The 21,353-nt window shown below is 40.7% G+C and overlaps 2 protein-coding genes and 1 long non-coding RNA gene across 12 annotated transcripts in view; 1 reads left to right on the forward strand and 2 right to left on the reverse strand.

Moving 5' to 3' along the window:
• ZBTB25 (zinc finger and BTB domain containing 25) overlaps nucleotides 1-522 on the reverse strand; it is a 63,507-nt gene extending 62,985 nt beyond the window's left edge. For all 8 annotated transcript variants that reach the window (XR_011258305.1, XR_011258306.1, XR_011258307.1 and 5 more), the window contains exon 1: nucleotides 1-522. The gene's annotated coding sequence lies outside the window, so the exon portion shown is untranslated.
• Nucleotides 477-21,353, forward strand: part of ZBTB1 (zinc finger and BTB domain containing 1) — a 25,334-nt gene continuing 4,457 nt past the window's right edge. Inside the window, exons 1-3 of one of the 3 annotated variants that reach the window (XM_070292478.1) lie at nucleotides 750-1,304; nucleotides 12,752-12,820; nucleotides 14,970-18,171. In XM_070292478.1, coding sequence (XP_070148579.1) covers nucleotides 14,988-17,129 — 2,142 coding nt within the window. In that variant the 5' untranslated portion in view covers nucleotides 750-1,304; nucleotides 12,752-12,820; nucleotides 14,970-14,987 and the 3' untranslated portion in view covers nucleotides 17,130-18,171. Of the gene's footprint in view, nucleotides 1,305-12,751; nucleotides 12,821-14,969; nucleotides 18,172-21,353 lie in introns of those variants that run through there. The other 2 variants (XM_069596773.2, XM_069596774.1) reach the window with 2 other exon arrangements.
• The window catches only part of LOC138443811 (uncharacterized), a 24,144-nt gene continuing 9,088 nt past the window's right edge, over nucleotides 6,298-21,353 (reverse strand). The window contains exon 3 of the long non-coding RNA XR_011258309.1: nucleotides 6,298-7,232. This is a non-coding gene — a long non-coding RNA (uncharacterized lncRNA). The remainder of the gene's footprint in view (nucleotides 7,233-21,353) is intronic.

A 21,353-nucleotide genomic window follows, 5' to 3' on the forward strand; every position in this document is an offset into this window, starting at 1 on the left:
CCAGAGGCCGCCGCGGCAGGCAGGCGGCCGACTTCTCCGTGCGGGAGGGGCGCCTCCCGCGCCGCGTACGTCACGCGGCAGCGCCGGCTCACGCACCCCGCGGCCCGCTCTCGCGCGGCTTCCCGCGCCAGCTGCCCGGCGAAGGGCCCCACGTGACCGCGCCCCTCGTAGCTGAGGAACCAGAGGCGCGGGGGCCGAAGTGTGCGTGCGTGCGTGCATACGTGCGCGGCGTCCCGCCCGCTCGCCCGCCAGCTCAACTGGCTTGGCGGGGGTCGGCCCGCTCTCCGGGTGCCTTCGCCACGGTTGCTAGTCGTGACTTTGTAGGCGGAAGCGTGGAGACCAGCCTGAGCGTCACAGGCTCCCACACACACACAACCGCGTGACCCGGGGACTTTCCCCAGGGTGTGCAAAAACACAGGCACCACCTCATTTCAGAGATGGGGGCGGGAAAGGGTGCACCCGCGTCTTCGCGGGAAGAGGAGTGAGGGCGCGGGGCCAGGGAAGCTTAAGCCCCGGTAGCCTAGGAGGGGAGGCGGTCGGGCGGGGTGGGGCATGGCGGGGGAAGTGACTCAAGGCCAGAGGCGGACAGGCCCGCGGAAGGCAAGCGTGGGGGAGGTGCGGGGAATGGGCGACCCTGAACTGACTGGTAGCGCACGGGACGGGACGAGGGTTCCGGCGCCCCCCGAACGCTAGGAACGTACTGTGAGGGAGGGTCCCAGCTGCTGGGCCCTCTGGGGCCGGGCTCTGACATCTGGACGGAGTGGGAAAGCAGCAGCCTGCCCTTGGGGAGCCGGGAGGAGCCCAGTCCCATCCAGCTGTGCAAACAGGAGGAGGAGGAGGTCCCAAGCCTACCCTTGGGAAAGGGGCGAGAGGGGTGGTCAGGCCGCCACCGCGCCGGCCCCCGCGGTGCGGGTTGCGCCAGCCTCCTCGGAGCCCGACGCAGAAACTTGTTGCAACAAACAGGCGACCGCGGGTGCCCCTAGCAGCCAGCGGCGGAGTGGGTGGGCGGTCGAGAGGGAGGGGAAGGCTGGCGGACGCCGCAGCGAACTGGTGGGCAGACCCGGAGTCGCCGCGTAAGCGGGGCCGGCTCAGTGCGGTGCAGCAGGCGCGGCTGTGCGGCAGCGGAAGTCCTTTGTTGCAGCGCAGTCCCTGGCAGAGCCAGAGCCTCTCCGCGCAGCCCAGCCCGAGCGCCGCGCGCCGCCGCCACTGCAGCTCTCGGCCCCTTCGCCTCCGCCTGCCTTTCCCGCTGCCGATTTGCCTTAAACTCCCTAAAATCTCCGCAGCCCCCGTTCCTGCTGCGGCCGGTGAGTATTTGCCAGTTATGGGGCTATTTGCGCAACTTTGGCCCGGGCCGCAGGGCTGGGGGCGGCGGGCTCGGCGGAGTGCGGGACCGGAGCGGCGCCGACCCGTGCGGGGAGCCGGAGCGCCGCGGGCGCACGGCGAGGACCCGGTGACGGGTGACTGCCGGGCCGCCTGCTTGATCCCACCGCCCGCCAGCGCGCCCAGTCGGGGACGTGCGGCCTCCCTGGGTCGGAGGCGAAGCCCCCACGGAGACTAGTTCCCTAATTAGTTACCTTCTTTTCCCTTTCTTTCTCTGCCTTTATTTTTTTGAGGGGGGAGGGGAGGGGAGGTGTAGACGGGAGGCGGGAGGAGCCGGTTGATTGACGTGCCGAGAGCCCGCTTCTCTCAACTTACAGCCGCGGCTCCTTGGCGGGTGGGAGGGGAAGTGTCCCGGAGCCCGAGGCCGCAGACTTGGGCGCGCTCCGAGGGAGGAGGCGTAAGAGCCGTGCAAATTCTTGCCACGCTTTTTCCCACCCCCTCTTGCCGTCACACTCGCTTTTTTGTTCAGTAAAAAGTGGTAGGTCTCGGGTTTGGGGATTTTTAGTGGAAAGATGTTTCCTGGGAAGAAAGTGTTTTCCTTTCCAGTGGTGGGCGCTTACTAGAGTTCTGTTAGTGTTCGGTAAATATGTTGGATGTAGATCGGGAGCAGTTAACACTAAAATATGTAGGTTTGGGTCTGAGCTCAGCCACTCACCCCGTCTTCCTTCGTACCTAAGCAGCGCATCTGCGTGATCTGAAAGGCTGACATGACATTTTCCAAGCTGGGAGCGTCAGGGAGATGTAGATGAAAGTCCTTGATGTTTTCTAGGGACAGTACGGCGTTTGTATGTAATAATATTCCTAAATCAAACTGGTAGGCACGCGCAGGTTCTTTACTGGCCTAAGTGTATTCCCATGCAATATGTATCACGTCAGGAAAACTATGCCAGGAACGAAATATTTCCCCTTTGACACTCAATCCCAAGATGTGGTCCCAGGCTCTTTGAGACTTGGAATCAGTCGTTTGAGCTCAAGTTCAAGGCACTCCAGAACAGAATTGGTGAGGGATGCCGTTCTCATGATAACTACTAAGCAATCACGACATTTTCCTTTGAAATTAGGAAATTTTGTCATTGCAAATGGATATGATGAGATTTGGAATACAAAGCGATGAAGCTTGAATGATGGCTGGCCATCAGAACCTCAAAACTTTTGAGTCACTTGCTGGATATCTAATAAAGTCTCAGTAATAACTGAATGGATTTGGAAGAAGCTAGATGGGGCTTCCTTATCTTAAACAGAAAAAACTGAACCATAGTGATGGTGAAATACTTTCCCAGAGATTGATAAAATGATGATAGTCTGCAAGTAGGACCCTCAATCAGCATCTTACATTCATTTCAAAAGCAGGGTTCTCCATTACAACCAAATTTTCATGGTATAGAATAATAACTGCTCGAGTTAAGCAATCTTACCTGAAGCCTTTCTATTCTTCGTACCCCATTATGGCCTAAATTGGAGGCAGAGGGGAGCCCTGATGCATCGTTGTCAGAGTAAAGAGAAACCATATTTAACCAGGACCCTAGCAGGGCAGAGCAGTCTCAGACACTTGCTCTTGACCTTGTGTTTGATTTCGTTTTAATGCAGCTAAATTTTTGTACTGTTTGCTCGTTCTCTTTTGCCAGGCTCTGGGGAAGATATAGTTCATGGAGCTTTTTAAGGGTATCTCTTTGTTGTTTGCAGAATAACCAGTCTAATGTGCAAGAGAAAAGAAGTGCCTGCTTTCAGGCCTCTCCTTCATCCATGAGAAGTGCTAAGCCTTTGCAATTAAGCTCTGGTCCAAAGGGGAGAGAGAACCATTTGAGATAAAAATAGAGAAAATTTTCCATAAATTTTATTTTTAAGCTATAATCTGTCTTTCCTTTTGCCCCCCAAAATTGAGATACATTTGAAAAGAAAAAAAAATTTGCTTGAGAGGGCACTTTGGTCCCTGTAGGAGCTTGTCTCCTGACATTTTCTTGTGCTGTTATCTCTTACCGTAAAAATTGAAATTATTCTAATACTCTTTGGGGAACCAAATTAAAACTGGTTCATGTCTTTTTTTTTCCCCCTCAGAATAGAAATGCTTTTTTTAAAATATAAAATTCATTTTCTTTATAAAAATTCAACCTATACCAAAGTACATAAAAAACAAAAATGAAAGTAATTTTGACTCCCACTCCTTAGAGATAATCACTGTTAACAGTCAATTCCTTGTGTAAAATGAGAGAGGGCAACATTTGGTCATACTCTGCTGCTGTGTGTACCTCACCCTGGCTAGGGACAGCGGTGATGATTCATGGACTCATGAACTCATGCTCTCTGTTCACTATTCTGGTTGGTGAGAACTGGCGAGGTAGAGAAAAAGGGAAAGTTTTGCATTAGAGTGATTTAAAATTCTATGATTAAGTAACAAGACATGAGAGTTTAAATATAACAGGGCTGCTATTTTAGATTTGTCCTTATGAAGTACTTACTGTAGCTTAGCAGACTAGTTCTCACACTTTGAATGTTAATGTTGGTGTCAAGCCTTTGATGGGTTGATTTATACTGGCCAAACTCATTAAAGCAAAACCAAACCCTGACATTTGTAAAGAGTTTCATAATTTATAGTTGGGGAGGAGTAGTTACACTTATCATTAAGACCACTGCCAAGATACCACTGTGCTGATACAGGGTGAGAGGTCCCTCTGGATCTGTATTCAGAGGTAACATGCCAAACATCAAGGAAAGGAAACTAGAGGAAAGAAGAAGATTAATGACTGTGGGTTTCAGATGTGGCCTAGAAGGAGACAGTACATATTTAAGTTATATTTCTAAGTATACTCATATTATGGCACATATAAGAAGTCTTAAAAGTACAGAATCACTTATTTCTTAGCCTGGTATTTTCAAGAAGAGTAAGCTGTGAAGTAGCTGATATTCTGAAAACAAATTGCTGAAATAGTACATAGAAGTTAAATTACAATATTGGTTGATAGTGTTGAGGACATGAGGGTTTTTTTTTTCTTTTTCTGTGATTTGAATTTAAAATCACTTTCAAAATAAAATTGGAAAATTAAAATAATTAAATCTCCAACCAGATTTTCTGTTGTCTGTTTGAGATGTGATCATTTTTAGAGTAATTGAGCTCCATCCTCACTTTAAATCTTTTGTATTAGAGGAGGGCTTCCTTTGATGGGTAGTGGGAGTCAGCAGATGGAAGAGGAAATGGGGAGAGCAGGGCATTCTGCCTGTAGTATGGGGCTTTCTAAGAATGGGGTGACTCTGGGAGGCTTAGAATGTCCAAAGGGACACTTCAGTTAATAGTCATTGCCAGAAAGAGTGTTTTCTGGCTGAAAACACTGAAACTTAGGGCTCTGAATCAAGAGTCAGAGTTTGAGTCCCATCTTATAAGATGAGCACTTGAGTATCAACCACTGAACCTGTTTCTTCATTCACAAAATGAGGATAGTAAAAATACCTACCTCAGGGCTGTTGTAAAAATCAGTTGCATAACGGATGGGAAATCACATTGTAATTTTTGACTATTATATAAAAGTAGCCATAATTGAAATAATGCAAAAAGTTCATAAGCAAAATAAAACTTGCCTTCTTCAATGCTTATTCATTCAAAAACTGATCAAATACCAACTAAATGTCAGGCAACTGTTAGAGGCTTGGGACACAGAGATGACTAAGATAGTGCCCTGATCTCAGGTAGCCTACAATGAAGCAGGGGAACCACATCATCATAATCCCTGCCATTGAGTGTGGTGATAGAGCATCCCAGTTTGAATGATACATTATTTGTATGAAAGCAGAAAGGTGTTTGCTTTGTTAGTTAGTTTGAGATGAGGGGAAATATTAAATAGACTTAAGACTTAAAAATGGAGTTAAGCTTCTTAGAATGAACATACCTTTTTTTTTCATTTAATTTTTTCAAAATTCTGGAGGCCAGGTGCTTTTTTTTTGTTTTTAATGATTTAATTTATTTATTTTTGGCTGTGTTGGGTCTTCATTGCTGCAGGCTGTTTTCTAGCTGTGGCAAGCAGGGGCTACTGTAGAGTAGTGGTTTATGGGCTTCTCACTGGGATGGTTTCTCGTGTTGTGGAGCACAGGCTCTAGGACACTGGCTCAGTAGTTGCAGCTCCTGGGCTTTAGAGCACAGGCTCGATAGTTGTGGCACATGGTCTTAGTTGCTCTGCAGCATGTGGGATCTTCCCAGATCAGGGGTTGAAGCAGTCTCCTGCACTGGCAGGCGTATTCTTTACTACTGAGCCACCAGGGAAGCCTCTGAACATATTTTTTATGATACTCTTTTTACTGGTTTCAAGGTGTGTGAAGTTTTCAGGATTTTGGTTAGAATTAAAAATTTAACACTTGGAGCTACACAGTTGAAAACAATACAATTTTAAAATATATGTGGACTTGCTGAAAGAAGGAAGCTGGATAGTCCCTCCCATCATCTTAGAGCTGCCTCACCAATTTTCATTCAGCAACATTTACTGAGTACACACCATGCTGCAGAGAATCGAACAAGCCAAAGTCCTGGCCTTCAAGTTGCCCACGGTCTAGTTGGGAGACCAACATATGGATAACTGTGGTAACTGATTCTTATTTAGCAGTTGCTCCATGACACACCTCCTTATAGTAACCCTAAACCCTAGGGAAAATTGTGTGTTAGTTGCTCAGTTGTGTCCAGTTCTTTGTAACCCCATGGACTGTGGCCCTCCTTGCTCCTCCCCTTCTCCAGGGGATCTTCCCAACCCAGGGATTGAACCCAGGTCTCCTGGATTGCAGGCAAATTCTTTACTACCAGAGCCACCAGGGAAGCCCTAGGGAGGATTATCTTCCCCATTCTCAGATGAGAGAATTGAGGCACAGATTAGATGTAACCTGCTTGAGTTCATACATCTACTAAGTGACAGAGCCAGAATTTGAATCCAGGCAGTCTGGTTAGTCTGTGCATTAACATCTGCTTTATGTTGCTGTTCTGATTATTTAAAAAATAGCAGAGTCAGTGCAAAATAAGGAGATAATACACAATAATATCAAAACCTAAATCAGTGGGAGAGGGAGGTCTCCAGAGGACTTTCTGGAGGTGATTGATTCTTAAAAGATATGTGGTGGGTTCAGACAGTTGGCTGAAAACAGACAGTTAAAAACCAGTTAGCATGAATAAATATGGAGATAAGAAATACGTGAAGTATATGGAGTTGGAGGATGGGGGAGGTGGCAAGCAGTTTGATGCTGCTTGTCTGAAGTGTGAAGCAGTAAGTAACCACGTAGGAGACTAGATGGGTGGACAGGAAGGGCTTTTGTATGCTTTCCTTAAGGAGTTTGCATTTCAGTCTGAGGGTATGTGAAAGGACTCAGAGAAGCAGAATGACAGGGTCTGATTTTTGTTCTTTATGAATCATCTGAGGGTGAAGGATAGATTTGAGGGACCAGTTAAGGAGCCTGTTGTAATAATTTAGGAGTAAAGATAGATGCTTCAAAGGACAGGAAAGGTAAGGATGGGATAGAGGGGCAAATTTGAGAAATATTTAGTGAGAAAATTGGCAAGACTTAGTTAACTGTGAGGCAGAAGTCCTAGGTGACTCACGAGTATCCTGGGTGGTTAGTGCATGATGGAGGCGGGGGAAGAGCAGTTTTAGGTGGGTCCCAGACAAAGTCACAGAGTAAGTATGTTGAAGAATAAGGTTCCACAAAATGAACCCTAAGAATACGAATGCCACGTGCAAAAAGGGACTTCCTGGTGAAGCTGCCTTTTGCTGAGACAAGCCTTCTGTTCAACCAGTGCCCTCTGGTGGTCAGAAGATGCCATGTTGCCTCCTCAGGATGAACAGATCAAAATGCAGACTGAATTAAATGCGTTTCCTCTTCCACTCCTGGAGAGAGAGAATATTTCAGCAGTCACTATGTTTCCTTTGCATTCTGTGTGAATAAATTCATTTCCTAGACCTAGCACCTTGACTACAGTAACACCTCAGTTATTCAGAAGTTCTTTGGTTGACAACCTCAGCAAAGAGTAAGGCAGTTTGTTGCCTATCAAAAATTAAGATAGGTTAAACAAAGTGCATGAATTAAAACCTTATCATACTCATAGAACACTTCCCTGGGTCCTCACAGAAAATTAAATTATTTATGTAGACTCAGTTTCAATGAGTTTTTGTTGAATTTCATAACCCATAACAGAAGTGCTGGGCTACAGGAGATCAACAGACCTTTTAGAAGTAATAGCAGTTGCCTGGACAAGTAAGGAGACAGAAAAATACTAACCACCCCACAAACTATACTCTCCAAAAGTGTAACAGCCTCAGGCCATTTTGTGTAGGTGCGAACAAACCTTGCAAATTTGAACAGTTCCTATTTTTCAGAAAAAACTGATGCAGAAGAGCTAGTAGCCAGCCATGTGTTGCTGTATGTGGGGGGCAGCTGTTGGAATTGGAGGAGGAGCCCCAGACCAGAATTAAAGAGACCAAGGCCCTATCCTGTCATCTACAAAAATTAGATATGACTTTGAGTATATGACTTAATTTCTCAGGGCCTCAGTTTGTTTTCTCATCTATAAAGCAGCAGGTTGAACTTGATCACTTGGTAAAATTCTGTGAATTTTGTTCACAATGATGATATTAATGTTTAAGAAAAATTCCATTGCTCTTGGATTGGAAAGACAGTTTTCATCTCTGGTTTATATAAGAGTTCCATGAGGAGTATGGTTATCTCTGTTTTATAGTTGAGAAACCAGGCTCAGAGAGGTGAAGAAAATTTGTAGTTGGGTAAGTAGTAGGGCTGGTATTCAAATCTATCAGTGTCTGCTCCCTGGGTTCTTAATATTTTCATTTAACAAGCATGCATTAAGTGCCAACTCCATGGGAATTGTGCTAGGCACAGGGAACACAAAATCCATTAAGCCTTGTCCCTGTCTTGGAGAGCTGAGTGTAGTAGGCATTGCTGTATAGTCCCTCTATTAGTGCTAAAGGTGCAAATATTAATACTACTATAGAACGGGTTGGCGCTAGTGGTGAAGAAGCTGCCTACTAATGCAGGAGACTTAAGAGACGCGGCTTCGATCCCTGGGGGGAAGATCCGTTGGAGCCGGGCATGGCAACCCACTCCAGTGGTCTTGCCTGGAGACTTACATGGACAGAGGAGCCTGGCGGACTACAGTCCATAGGGTCACACAGAGTGAATCACGACTGAATTGACAGCATGGCATGCACTGCACAGCATAGCACAGTTAGGATGAACTAATACACAGCCTCATTGGGGTTTTTAAAGACTTTATGGTGTGAGGACAGAATGGAGCCACCATTTATAGCTTTGTTTCTATGGGAATATGTTTCAGGTTCCAAATAACTTAAAGTTTTGGAACATAACCCAGTATAATTTCAGAACTTCCTGTACTAAGTACTGAATTTGCAGTCTAATAATCAGTCAGGATGCCTGTTCTAAAAAGTGAATAAAATTTTCTAAACTTGATCATGACTGTCCAGTTTCAGTATCTTGAATAAAAACCTGTTCTCTTTAGGAAACAAACCTGTATAACCAGTTCTTCCTGGAAATCTCAAGGAGAAAACCTAAAGAATTTTACTGAGGTTAAATTTAGAGATTGGAGCACTGTATACCCTGGAAAATGGTATTCTAGGAAGAACTTTGCCAAGGTGACCTTATTTTTATAGGCGGCAAAGGCATTAAGGCTATGATCTCAAGCTCAAGAGTCGTATTGCTTGTGTTCTAATCTCACCAAGTACTCTGTGGCCTTAGGAAGGTTATAGAACATTGTGTTCTGTTTTCTTATCTGGAAATGGGTCTTAGAACATACTTTGTAGGATTGTTACGAGGATTAAATGATAAAATGATGTACATATTTAAATGCACATATACATGTTTTATATATAATACTGTATGTCTTACTGTTATTGACTTGCCAGGCTCCAGTTTAAGCAGATATATGTTACACACACATACAGACACATCTGCTTGATAGTAAGGCTAGTGAAACAAATTTATCTTCCCTCCCGTTACATTTTCAAGCTTTTATTTTTGCTGATGTGTACCTCTCCCCAATTTTTTACATACACACCAATGCAGATATCCGAAATGTCTTTCCCCTTGCTGTCTACTTTTCTTTCTTATCCTCACTTATGGAGACTTTAGTCAAATCCTTCCTAAAGGCCACCGTTCTAGTACAATTCATGCTTTTCTCTTTCTAAACTCTTACTGAACTTTATTGAATATAATCTAGTATTTTTCTCAAATTGTTTCTTGGTCTAAAATGTAATCCCTCAGGGAATTCCCTGGTGGTCAAGTGATTTAGGACCCTGCACATTCACTGCCGGGGGCTCGGGTTCAGTCTGTGGTTGAGGAACTAAGATCCCACAAGCTGCACCGCTCAGCAAAATAAAAAAATAAAATGTAATCCCTCATATGTAATTAGCTCTACTGTATACCATCCTTCTCCACCGTCCACCTCAGTGCTTTATGCTGTTAGGAACATTGTGGGTGTTTAATACATTCTGATATTCTGGTTTATAAGCAGAAGAGAATCCTTTCACTATATTTCAGGCTTCTTAAAATCTAGTCTATAGCCCTCAAGTCAAGTCCATATACATTTATCATATAAGACATAGAAATAGATATGAGGAAATGAATGTATGTACTTAACAATAACCTTTGAGACCCAGAGGTAATTTGTTAGTAGTTCAGAGATTGGGATGCTGAACTGTAAACTCAACTGCGTATGTGTGTGTACTTAGTCGTGTTTGACTCTTTGTGACCCTGTGGACTGTAGCCCCCTAGGCTCCTCTGTCCGTGGGATTTTTCCAGGCAAGAAGACTGGAGTGGGTTGTCATTTCCTTTTCCAGGGATCTTCCCAACCCAGGGATTGAACTCACCTCTCTTGCATTGGCAGAAGATTCTTCACCACTGAGCCACCTGGGAAGCCCTGAGCTATGCAAATGGTTCTCAGAAGAGTGTTCTTAGTAATGCAAGTCAGTGACACAGATTAGAGGGTGGTTATTCGCCTTATCAGAGAAGGCAATGGCAACCCACTCTAGTACTCTTGCCTGGAAAATCCTATGGATGCAGGAGCCTGGTAGGCTGCAGTCCATGGGGTCGCTAAGAGTCTGACACAACTGAGCGACTTCACTTTCACTTTTCACTTTCACGCATTGGAGAAGGAAATGGCAACCCACTCCAGTGTTCTTGCCTGGAGAATCCCAGGGACGGCGGAGCCTGGTGGGCTGCTGTCTATGGGGTCGCACAGAGTTGGACACGACTGAAGTGACTTAGCAGCAGCAGCAGCAGCAGTAGGGCAACAGAAACATCAAGCAAAACTGTTTTTTTCCATTTAAGAGATTTAGCAATGAAGGAAAAGTATTTCTGAAACCTTACTATGTCAATGAGAAATTTACTGAAGTAGCTTAAAATATAATTTAGGGAACACATCTACTGAATAAGATTAGATGCACATATATAGACACAGCCACATTACAGATGGAGTTCTGGGTAGTTTTTTTGTGCAAGGATCTTAATAAATCTCATGTTAAGGACTCATGCCCAATCTTTGCTGACTATTCTTTGCAGAAGGGCACACTGCAAGGAGTATGTAGTAATCACTGTTTAGTGGTTAGTACCATCTGGATGGTCAGGAATCCCAGTTCCTACTTTACCACAGTTAACCCTCCTCGATACATTGTTTTAACAGCACTACATCATTGTCCTTCTGTGAAATAAGCCTGTGGGACCAGATTAGATCTCTAAGCTCTAAAAGCCTCTGAATATCTAAATTACTGAATATTCTTAATGTGCTTGGTAGCTGGTTTTGAATTTGAGAAAGCTGGTTAAACTTTTTCAAACTAAAAGTCTCACAGGAATTTAGATCCTTCACCCATGATTCCACCTCCTGCCTTTCTGTTTGTTTTTGTTTTGGTGTTATTAAGCCACCTTAAAGCTTTTCTGAATGAGGTGTAACAAGAAGAGAGTTGTTCATGCTAATGTGTGAATGATTGCTAGTAAAGGTTACTCTCCCTAAAATCAGCTTTACTCAGAACTTGGTTGTATTGTTGTAGAAACTAGTTTTAGATCAGCCTAAGAGCTGTAGTGTTAGCATTAATTTTTGACAAAAAGGTACTTGTTCAGCTTCCAGCTGTATGAGGGGAAGATAGAAATACAGAGACATGGTGGTGGTGGGATTCATACTCAGGTCTGTTGGACCCTGAGCCCTTGTTCTGTCCATCACAGCACATTGCCTTCGTGCATAGTATGTATGTGTTGAGCAAAGTAACTCATCTAGAACAATAAATTGCCCTCAGTGATGTATCCTTGAGATTATAGGATACCTATGTTGTTGCTGATTCTCAGTACTCTATACAGTGCCTGGTACACCAGAATACTCGATTTTTGAGTTAATGTGTGTTAAAATGCTGTTGATTCTCTTACTTGTTTTAGTGTTTTGTTTAACACAGAATGTATGTTCACTAAGTGAGTTATAACTGTAGCTACAGATGTGCCTATCATATTGGTCTATGTGGCTGCATTCATTTTGGTTGCTGACCATAAAACTGCTTTTCCTTTAGATTACAAAGGTCTTTGGAACTTTTAAGCTCTTAATGTCAATATTTCAAGCACAAGATATTTAAACCTGAAAGTTTTAACAGATAAACTGCTGGCTTTCATACGGATGGGCTCTTATTTAGAAGGAAATTTTAAGACTGCCTAGTCAGACTTCCCAGAGAAGGCAGTGGCACCCCACTCCAGTACTCTTGCTTGGAAAATCCCATGGACAGAGGAGCCTGGTAGGCTGCAGTCCATGGGGTCACGAAGAGTTGGACATGACTGAGCAACTTCACTTTCATGCATTGGAGAAGGAAATGGCAACCCACTCCAGTGTTCTTCCCTGGAGAATCCCAGGGACGGGGTAGCCTGGTGGGCTGCCGTCTATGGGGTCTCACAGTCGGACATGACGGAAGCGACTTAGCATCAGCAGCAACAGTCAGACTTCCCTCCTGTGCTTAAGGAAGCAACACTACCATTACAACTGCCACTATTCCTTCCATTAGTTGTCATGTGCCAAGCACTGAACATTTCACACATGGCTCCTGTGAAGCCTCATGTTTGATACCATTTTTGAGGTGTAATTATCCCCACTTTGACAGTTCAGGAAACTTGGGGTCAGTGAGGACAAACAAGTCATCTAAGGTGGCAAAGCTAAGTTGGAACTCAGGCCTGTCTGACCCACAGCCTGTGCCCTGTTCACTGCACTGTCCTTAACAGAATTTCTCCCCTGCTTCTAAATGGGACAGTCATTATCCTCTATATGAGTTTGTTTCATTTTTTAACAACTCTTATTATTAGAAGAAAATTTGAGATAATATCTATCCTTCTACCTCTTTATTCATTAAAGGTCTCTCTGAATCCTGTAGAACAGTGGTGTCCCCAATCTTTTTGACACCAGGGACCGGTTTCGTGGAAGGCAAGTTTTCCAAGGTCTGGGGCCAGGGGGGTAGTTTTGGGATGAGTCAAGTGCATTACATTTATTATGCACTTTATTATTATGTATTTCGTCAGCTCCACCTCAGATCATTAGGCATTAAATCCTGGAGGTTGGGGACCCTTGCTGTAAAATGTCTATAGATCTAGAGATCTCATCCTACATAAAATGGGCTTGAAGGGGGTCAATATTTGTGTGTGAGTGTGTGTGAAAGTTTTTTGTTGTTTTATGTTATTGTAATTTTTAAAACTTCGTAGTCTGTGGTTATTTACTTGACTTTCCATCCTGAAAACTTTTCTCATTTTCTTTTATAGCCTTCATTCATAAATATAATTTTATAAAGGCCACATGGCAGTAAATTTTAGGAAGTGGATTTACCTTGGTTTACTTACAACTCCCTTATTACCACGCATTTCGAGTTATAAATAACACTGATAAATACCTGAGCATACATTGCATTTTGTATATAGCTACATACTGAACATGACTCAATTCTGGTACAGATATCTAAGTTACACAAGGTTGAAATATTATACCTGCTTGTAATACTATTTGATCTGGCTTATAGAAAAGGCCAGACGTTTCAATTTAAAGATGGCTGTAGGTCTCATAAGCCATCTTCATTTCACCAGGGGCACGTCCCCACTGTGTAACTCTGATTTCAGGCAGGAAAAAAACAAGCAGGGTGATCTTTAGGCAGTAGGGGAAAGGGGTATGTGACCCACATGTGATTTGTGACAAACAGATAAAAAGCAAGTAGAAGTAAGTAAATTTAGATAATTTCTAATATCATTGCAGGGATTAAAAGGTTTTGAGATGTGAATGTTTTATTTCTATGAACAGCTTGTTCAGTTGTTCTTTTATGTTCAGTCAAATTGCATAGGAACTTGTTTTCAAGTAGAAGATAGATTCTGAAATTTTATTTATACAGGTTAAAAATTAAGGCTGAAATTGGATCTTATTTTAGCTTTGTAATATAATCGGACTTACAGTGCTCCTGTCTTTATCCAGCATCAGCTCTGTATATTAAAAATATTTATATGTTGATAAGTGAAGAAAATTAGTTGCAGAAGGTATATACAGTACAATATCATTTAGGTTAAAAAAAAATTTTTTTAAACCAAAGCAAAACTATTTGTCTGGCATGTAGTGGGTACTCAATAGCTGTTGACTCTGTATGTATGCATATAAACAGATTTGAAGATAAATAATTGGAGAGGTTATCTCTGGAAAGAGGTATGTGACCTAAGGTGTGTTTTTATTTTATGTACTTTTATGTTTTAATTTTTTTCAGTAAGCATGTGTTACTTTTGTATACCTTTTTTTTAATAATTGAAAAATGAAGAAAAATTTATAATCTAAGGACAGATACCTCCTTCCCAAATAGGTCCCGTTTCTTTATACAGAATTACTCTTTCTCTAATAAATTAAGAAACAGGCATTGACCAAACCTATTTGCTTAGTGCCATTTGCATGTAGTCTAATAAGCTTTAGTGAGTAGAATTTTTCTAAGGAAACTTTCAAACATACAAAAATAGAATTATGTCTACTTCCTAGCTTCAATAGTTATCACCACAGGACCAATCTTGTATCATTTATAGCCCTATACCCACCCCACTAGATTATTCTCAAGCATATCTTAGATGTATCATTTCATCAGTAAACACAGCAGTATGTGTATCTAAAAGATAGGATGCTTTTAACACAGCCAAATTCCCTGCATCACACTTAAGGATGAGCAATAATTCCTTTATATCAATCACCTGAAGAGTTTTTTTTAATATTTGGCAATTGAATTACTTTCAATTCAAATTGCTATTTTATTTGCTTTCACTGTTTGTATTCTTTAAGTACTTTAAAACTAGTGTCTTTTTTCCTTTCAAATTTAGTTTTAAATTGCATGTTTCCTTCTAGAGTTGTAATGAAACCAAAATGATGGGTTTTGCTTTTGATAACTTTGCTTGTATTTCTTAAAAATGAGAAGCTTGAATAAATGGCTGGGTGTCTTCAAGTTTTAAAAGTGATTCAGGTATATATTAATTGAGTTTTACAATGTTAGAATGGACAGCTCTTTTTTTTTCAAGTGCTTTTCTGATTTCTTGTCTGATTTTAATGTTTTTGTTTTACATAGGTCTCTAATTAATAGAAGATGGCAAAGCCCAGCCACAGCAGCTACGTCCTTCAGCAGCTAAACAACCAAAGGGAATGGGGTTTTCTCTGTGACTGTTGTATTGCAATTGATGACATTTACTTTCAAGCACACAAAGCAGTTCTAGCTGCTTGTAGCTCCTATTTTAGAATGTTTTTCATGAACCATCAGCATAGTACTGCACAACTGAATCTCAGCAACATGAAAATTAGTGCTGAGTGTTTTGATCTCATTTTGCAGTTCATGTATTTAGGAAAAATTATGACAGCCCCTTCCAGTTTTGAACAGTTTAAAGTGGCAATGAACTACCTACAGCTGTACAATGTTCCTGACTGCTTAGAAGACATACAGGATGCAGATTGTTCTAGTTCAAAATGTTCATCTTCTGCTTCTAGCAAACAGAACAGCAAAATGATATTTGGGGTGAGAATGTATGAAGACACTGTGGCTAGAAATGGCAGTGAAGCTAATAGGTGGTGTGCAGAGCCAAGTTCAACAGTGAATACACCACATAATAGAGAGCCTGATGAAGAGTCGTTGCAATTAGGTAATTTTCCTGAGCCATTATTTGATGTATGTAAAAAGAGTTCTGTGTCCAAATTATCTACTCCAAAAGAACGTGTATCACGACGCTTTGGACGGAGTTTTACCTGTGATAGCTGTGGATTTGGCTTTAGCTGTGAAAAATTATTAGATGAGCATGTGCTAACCTGTACTAACAGACATTCATACCAAAACACAAGATCCTATCATAGATTAGTGGATATTAGAGATGGAAAAGACGGTAATATCAAAGCTGAATTTGGTGAAAAGGATTCTTCTAAAACCTTTTCTGCACAGACAGACAAATACAGAGGAGACACAAGCCAGGCTGCTGATGATTCAGCTTCAACCACTGGAAGCAGAAAAAGTAGCACAGTGGAGTCTGAACTAGCCAGTGAAGAAAAGAGCAGAGCCGCTGAGAGGAAAAGAATCATCATTAAGATGGAACCAGAGGATATTCCTACAGATGAACTGAAAGACTTTAACATTATTAAAGTTACTGATAAAGACTGTAATGAGTCCACTGACAATGATGAGTTAGAAGACGAAGCTGAAGAGCCATTTTATAGATATTATGTTGAAGAAGATGTCAGTATTAAAAAAAGTGGGAGGAAAACTCTAAAACCTCGGATGTCAATAAATGCTGATGAAAGAGGTGGTTTAGAAAATATGAGGCCCCCGAACAATAGCAGCCCTGTACAAGAGGATACTGAAAATGCTTCTTGTGAGCTGTGTGGGCTCACAATAACTGAGGAGGACCTGTCATCTCATTACTTGGCCAAACACATCGAAAATATCTGTGCATGTGGCAAATGTGGACAAATACTTGTGAAGGGTAGACAGCTTCAGGAGCATGCCCAGAGATGCGGAGAGCCCCAAGATCTAACAATGAACGGGTTAGGAAATGCCGAGGAGAAGATGGATATGGAAGAGAATCCTGATGAACAGTCAGAAATAAGGGATATGTTTGTTGAAATGTTGGATGATTTTAGAGACAATCATTTCCAGATAAACAGTATCCAAAAGAAGCAGTTATTTAAACACTCTGCCTGTCCTTTTCGATGTCCTAATTGTGGCCAGCGATTTGAAACTGAAAATCTAGTGGTTGAACATATGTCTAGCTGCCTAGACCAAGACGTGTTTAAGAGTGCCATCATGGAAGAGAATGAAAGAGATCACAGACGAAAGCATTTTTGTAACCTGTGTGGGAAAGGATTTTATCAGCGGTGTCACTTAAGAGAACACTATACTGTTCATACCAAGGAAAAACAGTTTGTTTGTCAGACATGTGGGAAGCAGTTTTTAAGAGAACGTCAGTTGCGCCTGCACAATGACATGCACAAAGGCATGGCCAGGTATGTCTGTTCCATTTGTGATCAAGGCAACTTCAGAAAACATGACCATGTACGGCATATGATTTCTCATTTATCTGCTGGTGAGACTATATGCCAGGTCTGCTTTCAGATATTTCCAAATAATGAACAGTTGGAGCAGCACATGGATATTCATCTGTATACATGTGGAATATGTGGAGCAAAATTTAACTTGAGGAAAGATATGAGATCACATTATAATGCCAAGCATTTGAAAAGAACATAAGTGATTTTCTACTGTAAAATGTTTAGCTGATAGGAGACAAAACACCAAAGCAAAGGATATGAGCTATTTAGAAATGATTTTATAAGATGGAATTGTTGAAAAAAATTTTCAACGCCCTTTTACCGTTAATATTTTTGTTTAGGATCTTAAGTATATACATTTTAGGTGTTATTAAATGTTTATCATTTTTGTTATTTCTTAATAGAATTCTTTGTTTTTAGTTTGTTTTAGCTATGATTAAAATTACTTTTAAATGTAGATTACAAGTGGTTGTTACCCCTTCAGTGACTGTTGAAGCATAGGTTGTTTTTTTTGATCAGTAAGGTGGTGATGTCACAATTTTTATTTTATTTTGTTTTTTAAGGCTACCTTGTGAAATTTTAAACCCAATATCATTGGCCATTCCTGTTTAAATTAAAAAAAATTTTTTTAAGTAGTTATTTAAAACTATCCCATTTACTTTAGCTTTTTTTTTTTTTTGTAAGTTGAACAATGATTTAGCCACTGTTTATTTCCCTGTCTTACCAGTGAAATTCATATTCTTAAATTGAAAACTTAGTAGGCAGGTTAGGTGCGCTGAATCTAACCTTGAAGGTTGACATGGGCTCAAACTTGGCCTAAAAAGATTGATGGACCTAAGGAAATTCCTATAAATGAATATTTCCTATAATTGATAAAATATTATCATTTAATAATCACATTTAAAACTTATATTAAGTGTAAAAACCCAATGACTTTACTCCACTTGACAAATTAGTGGGGACAAGTCATTTTGTTTTGTGATTAAATTTAACTATGATAGTTAATTAAAAAAGCATATCTTGTATTCATTTAAAATAATTTAAAATATTTTGATTTCTAAAGTGTGTTAGTTTATCAATTATTTTTGTTTATAAATAGACTTTAATAGCTTTCTAGGAAGATGACATCTAAAGGAAAATGATTTTTCACCTTTAAAATGACATACTTTTGGAACTTTGAGATTTGAGAAAGCTGCCATGTATATTGATAAATCTAATAAAATAAAGAAATCAATCACAAATCTGGTTGTTCTATAAAAGTAGAGTGTGCAAAATAAACATGTCTCGTGTTTTATACTAAGATTTGGAGAAAATGTGTTATGGAAAATTACAGTTTATCAACATGCCTTTTTTTTCTGTAAAGGACTATAAAATTTGAGGACTATAAAATAATAACATAAATGGAAATAGTTTATCATTTTTTAGATAAAGTAGTATTACTGTTAGTTGTTGCTGGCATGAGATCTACATGAATTACATGTGAATTAAAACTGGCAAAACCAGCCCACAAATCAGCACATCTGTTGGATAGAATGTGTTTTAATGTAAATTACTTGCATAGTAATAACCTCATAATGAAAGGGATTTTAAATAACTCCTATGTTTAAAAATATAATTTTGTGATTACGAACAGTAATTTAACAGTATTATTCTTTTTGTTTATATCACATTTTAAAGATATGCAAGTCATATTTTTGTATACAATTTGCATAAAAGAACAAGTTTGCCAGGAGAACTGAGAGACATATTGACTGGCATAGATTTAGTTGAAAGAGAAGACCACAGTGTGTGCTCAGAGATTTGTGGGGACATGTTGAGGTGTTAAGAATTGAAATAGTACAGGAGCCATACAGTATTAGAACAAAATAATGGGAAGTAGAAATGGGGGAAATACACAAAAAGACAAGTGAGAAATCAGGATTTTTTTTAAAAAGCCATATAGCAGAAAAAGCAAGAAAAATGATTCATCCTAGTTCTTAGATACAGTAGTTTATCAAGTTATTAAATCTGAAATGCAACTTAAAAATGTATATACATTACTAATAGAAACCTGATAAAAGTTCTGTAACAAATCCAGAGACCATCAGAGAACAGAGAAAAGATCTCAAACTGAATTTCCAAAGTATATAGATAGCATCTTAGTAGACATCACTTTCTTTGGAACCACTTTTTTCCATGACCCTCTTCAAAGCCTCTATTGCAATGGCTTTCCCACCATTAAAGAACAAGTTTGTTGTTTAGTCCCTAGGTTGTGTTCGACTCCTTTGGCAACCCCATGGACTGTAGCCAGCCAGGTTCCTATGTCCATTGGATTTTCCAGGCAAGAATACCAGAGTGGGTTGCCATTTCCTTTTCCAGGGGATCTTCCTGACCCAGGGATTGAACCCATGTCTCTTGCATTGGCAGGTGAATTCTTTACCACTGAGCCACCTGGGAAGCCTTTAAAGAATGGAAGCCTTTCTAAATACTACCACTCTGTAAAAAATGATTTCTAACACATTGGGAAAGGGGTTTAGTTTTACACATGTACTAACAGCCAATTAGCAAGCAAATATATAAACATTAAACATAATCTCTAATTTTACATAACTGAGATGTTTATAGTTTCACAAAGCCACACCGCAGGATGCGTATTCCCCGTTATACAGCACATGCCTTTTGTTTTGCAGCCAGCTACAGCAGTACAAGCTTCTTTATGTACAGTTTTCCTCATTAAGAAAGAGTTCTTTTAATGACTACATGCCTCCTTTTAAAACTGGCGGGGCGGGGGTGGGGGGGTGGTTTGAAATCAATCCGACACCTCTTTAGCCCAGTTTTCTCTCACTTCCCTCTCCCGGAGTGGAGCTACAGAGTTGTGGCTACTTAATACCGCTTCTTGCCCTCCAGTGCTATGAAGACAGTGAATCAAGATTGTGGATGTTGCCTCCTCCTACTGTCTTTGTAGTTTACGTGATTAGGCTCCAGATGTGAAAATGAAGGGGAAATCTAGATAGGTATATATGAAATATTTTGTTTTCTTACAAATACGGTCTTTCTTAAAGGGCCTTTTGTTCTCCAGCAAAAAATCTTGGGGGAATGGAGTCAGTACTTAGCAAGCTTGCCACCAATTCCAGCGCAGCTCAGATGTTTATAATTTTTAGTAAACAGGACTAAGAATCTCAGAGATTAGTGGATTATGACTCGAAATTTATCTTAATCCTGTATTTTTAAAGTAATATTCAGAGAAATGACTTACATGAGTAAAATGGCTAATGTTTAAAGTTTGAGTATAAACAAAACGAAGCACTCCAAGGGCTAGATACAAAAATTAAAGAATTAAAATAAGGACAGAGTTTTGTAGAACAGTCAGCACCAATTAAAAGGAAAAATTATAGGCTAAGTAAAAATCACAAGTATTGTGGCTGAGAATAAAAATATGAGCCAGGTAAAAACATTGAGTAAAAAAAAAGTGAGGTGAGTAAAAATAGAATTTGATAGGCTAAAATAATGGTTAATTCCATCAGAGCTACAGAATGCCTGATGAAACAGCTTTTATGAACATGCCGAGGATATGCATAAACGTGAGGTAATATTCCAACGTTTATAAAAAGTGGGAAGAGAAGCTGGTGGTGGTTTGTAACATTCTCTGGTTAAACAATACATATTCCTATATATCACTAGTTAACTTCTGTATTTAATAGATCTGTGGAAAATTCCCCAAAGAACCAGTGTAACAGTTTAAGTTAAACATAAAACTTGTTAACAAAACACTAAATTAGTACCAACTAGAAGAGAAAAACCTGAATATGTATAAGCATATATAGTTGAGAATAAAGTAGTTTGGTATATTTCTTAATTCTAAATGGGTTTTATGAGTTACACTTTTTTTTCGCCATTAATCTACTTTGATTAGCTCATCATTTGTCACCACCCCCACCTCCTTTGTGACATACGCTTCTCAGTGATAGAAGGCTTTGACAATGCCTAAGATCCCAGGATACCAAAGGCTCTGCGGGAACATACCTTTGTGGAACGTCTCCCATCTCCTGATACCTGAGGTGCAGTAAACAAGGTGATAGAATGAATGCCAGGGAACTGAAGCAAGTGAAGTTAGATTTGGTGTTAGAACTTGTGGCCCAGATTTGTAAGTCTATGAACTAGCCATCCCAGGGCTCTCAGTAATCCCATCATCCATTTCATTAACACTTTTTGTACTTGGCTAAACACTTGATACAGATGTAATTTTAATGAATCCTCGGCCTTATGAGGTAAGTGTTCTATCAATAATTTTCCAGATGGGGGACTGAGGTTCAGTGAGACTGAGTCTTTTTCCTAAGATCGTACAGAAACTAAATACTAGCACTGAAATTTGAAACTAGGCCTACTTGATTCCTACATTCCTGTACTTAAGCAACATACTTTACCAACCAAGAAGTACAAAGAA

Source organism: Ovis canadensis, chromosome 7 (genome assembly GCF_042477335.2).
Source record: "Ovis canadensis isolate MfBH-ARS-UI-01 breed Bighorn chromosome 7, ARS-UI_OviCan_v2, whole genome shotgun sequence".
Classification (NCBI taxonomy): Eukaryota; Metazoa; Chordata; class Mammalia; order Artiodactyla; family Bovidae; genus Ovis; species Ovis canadensis.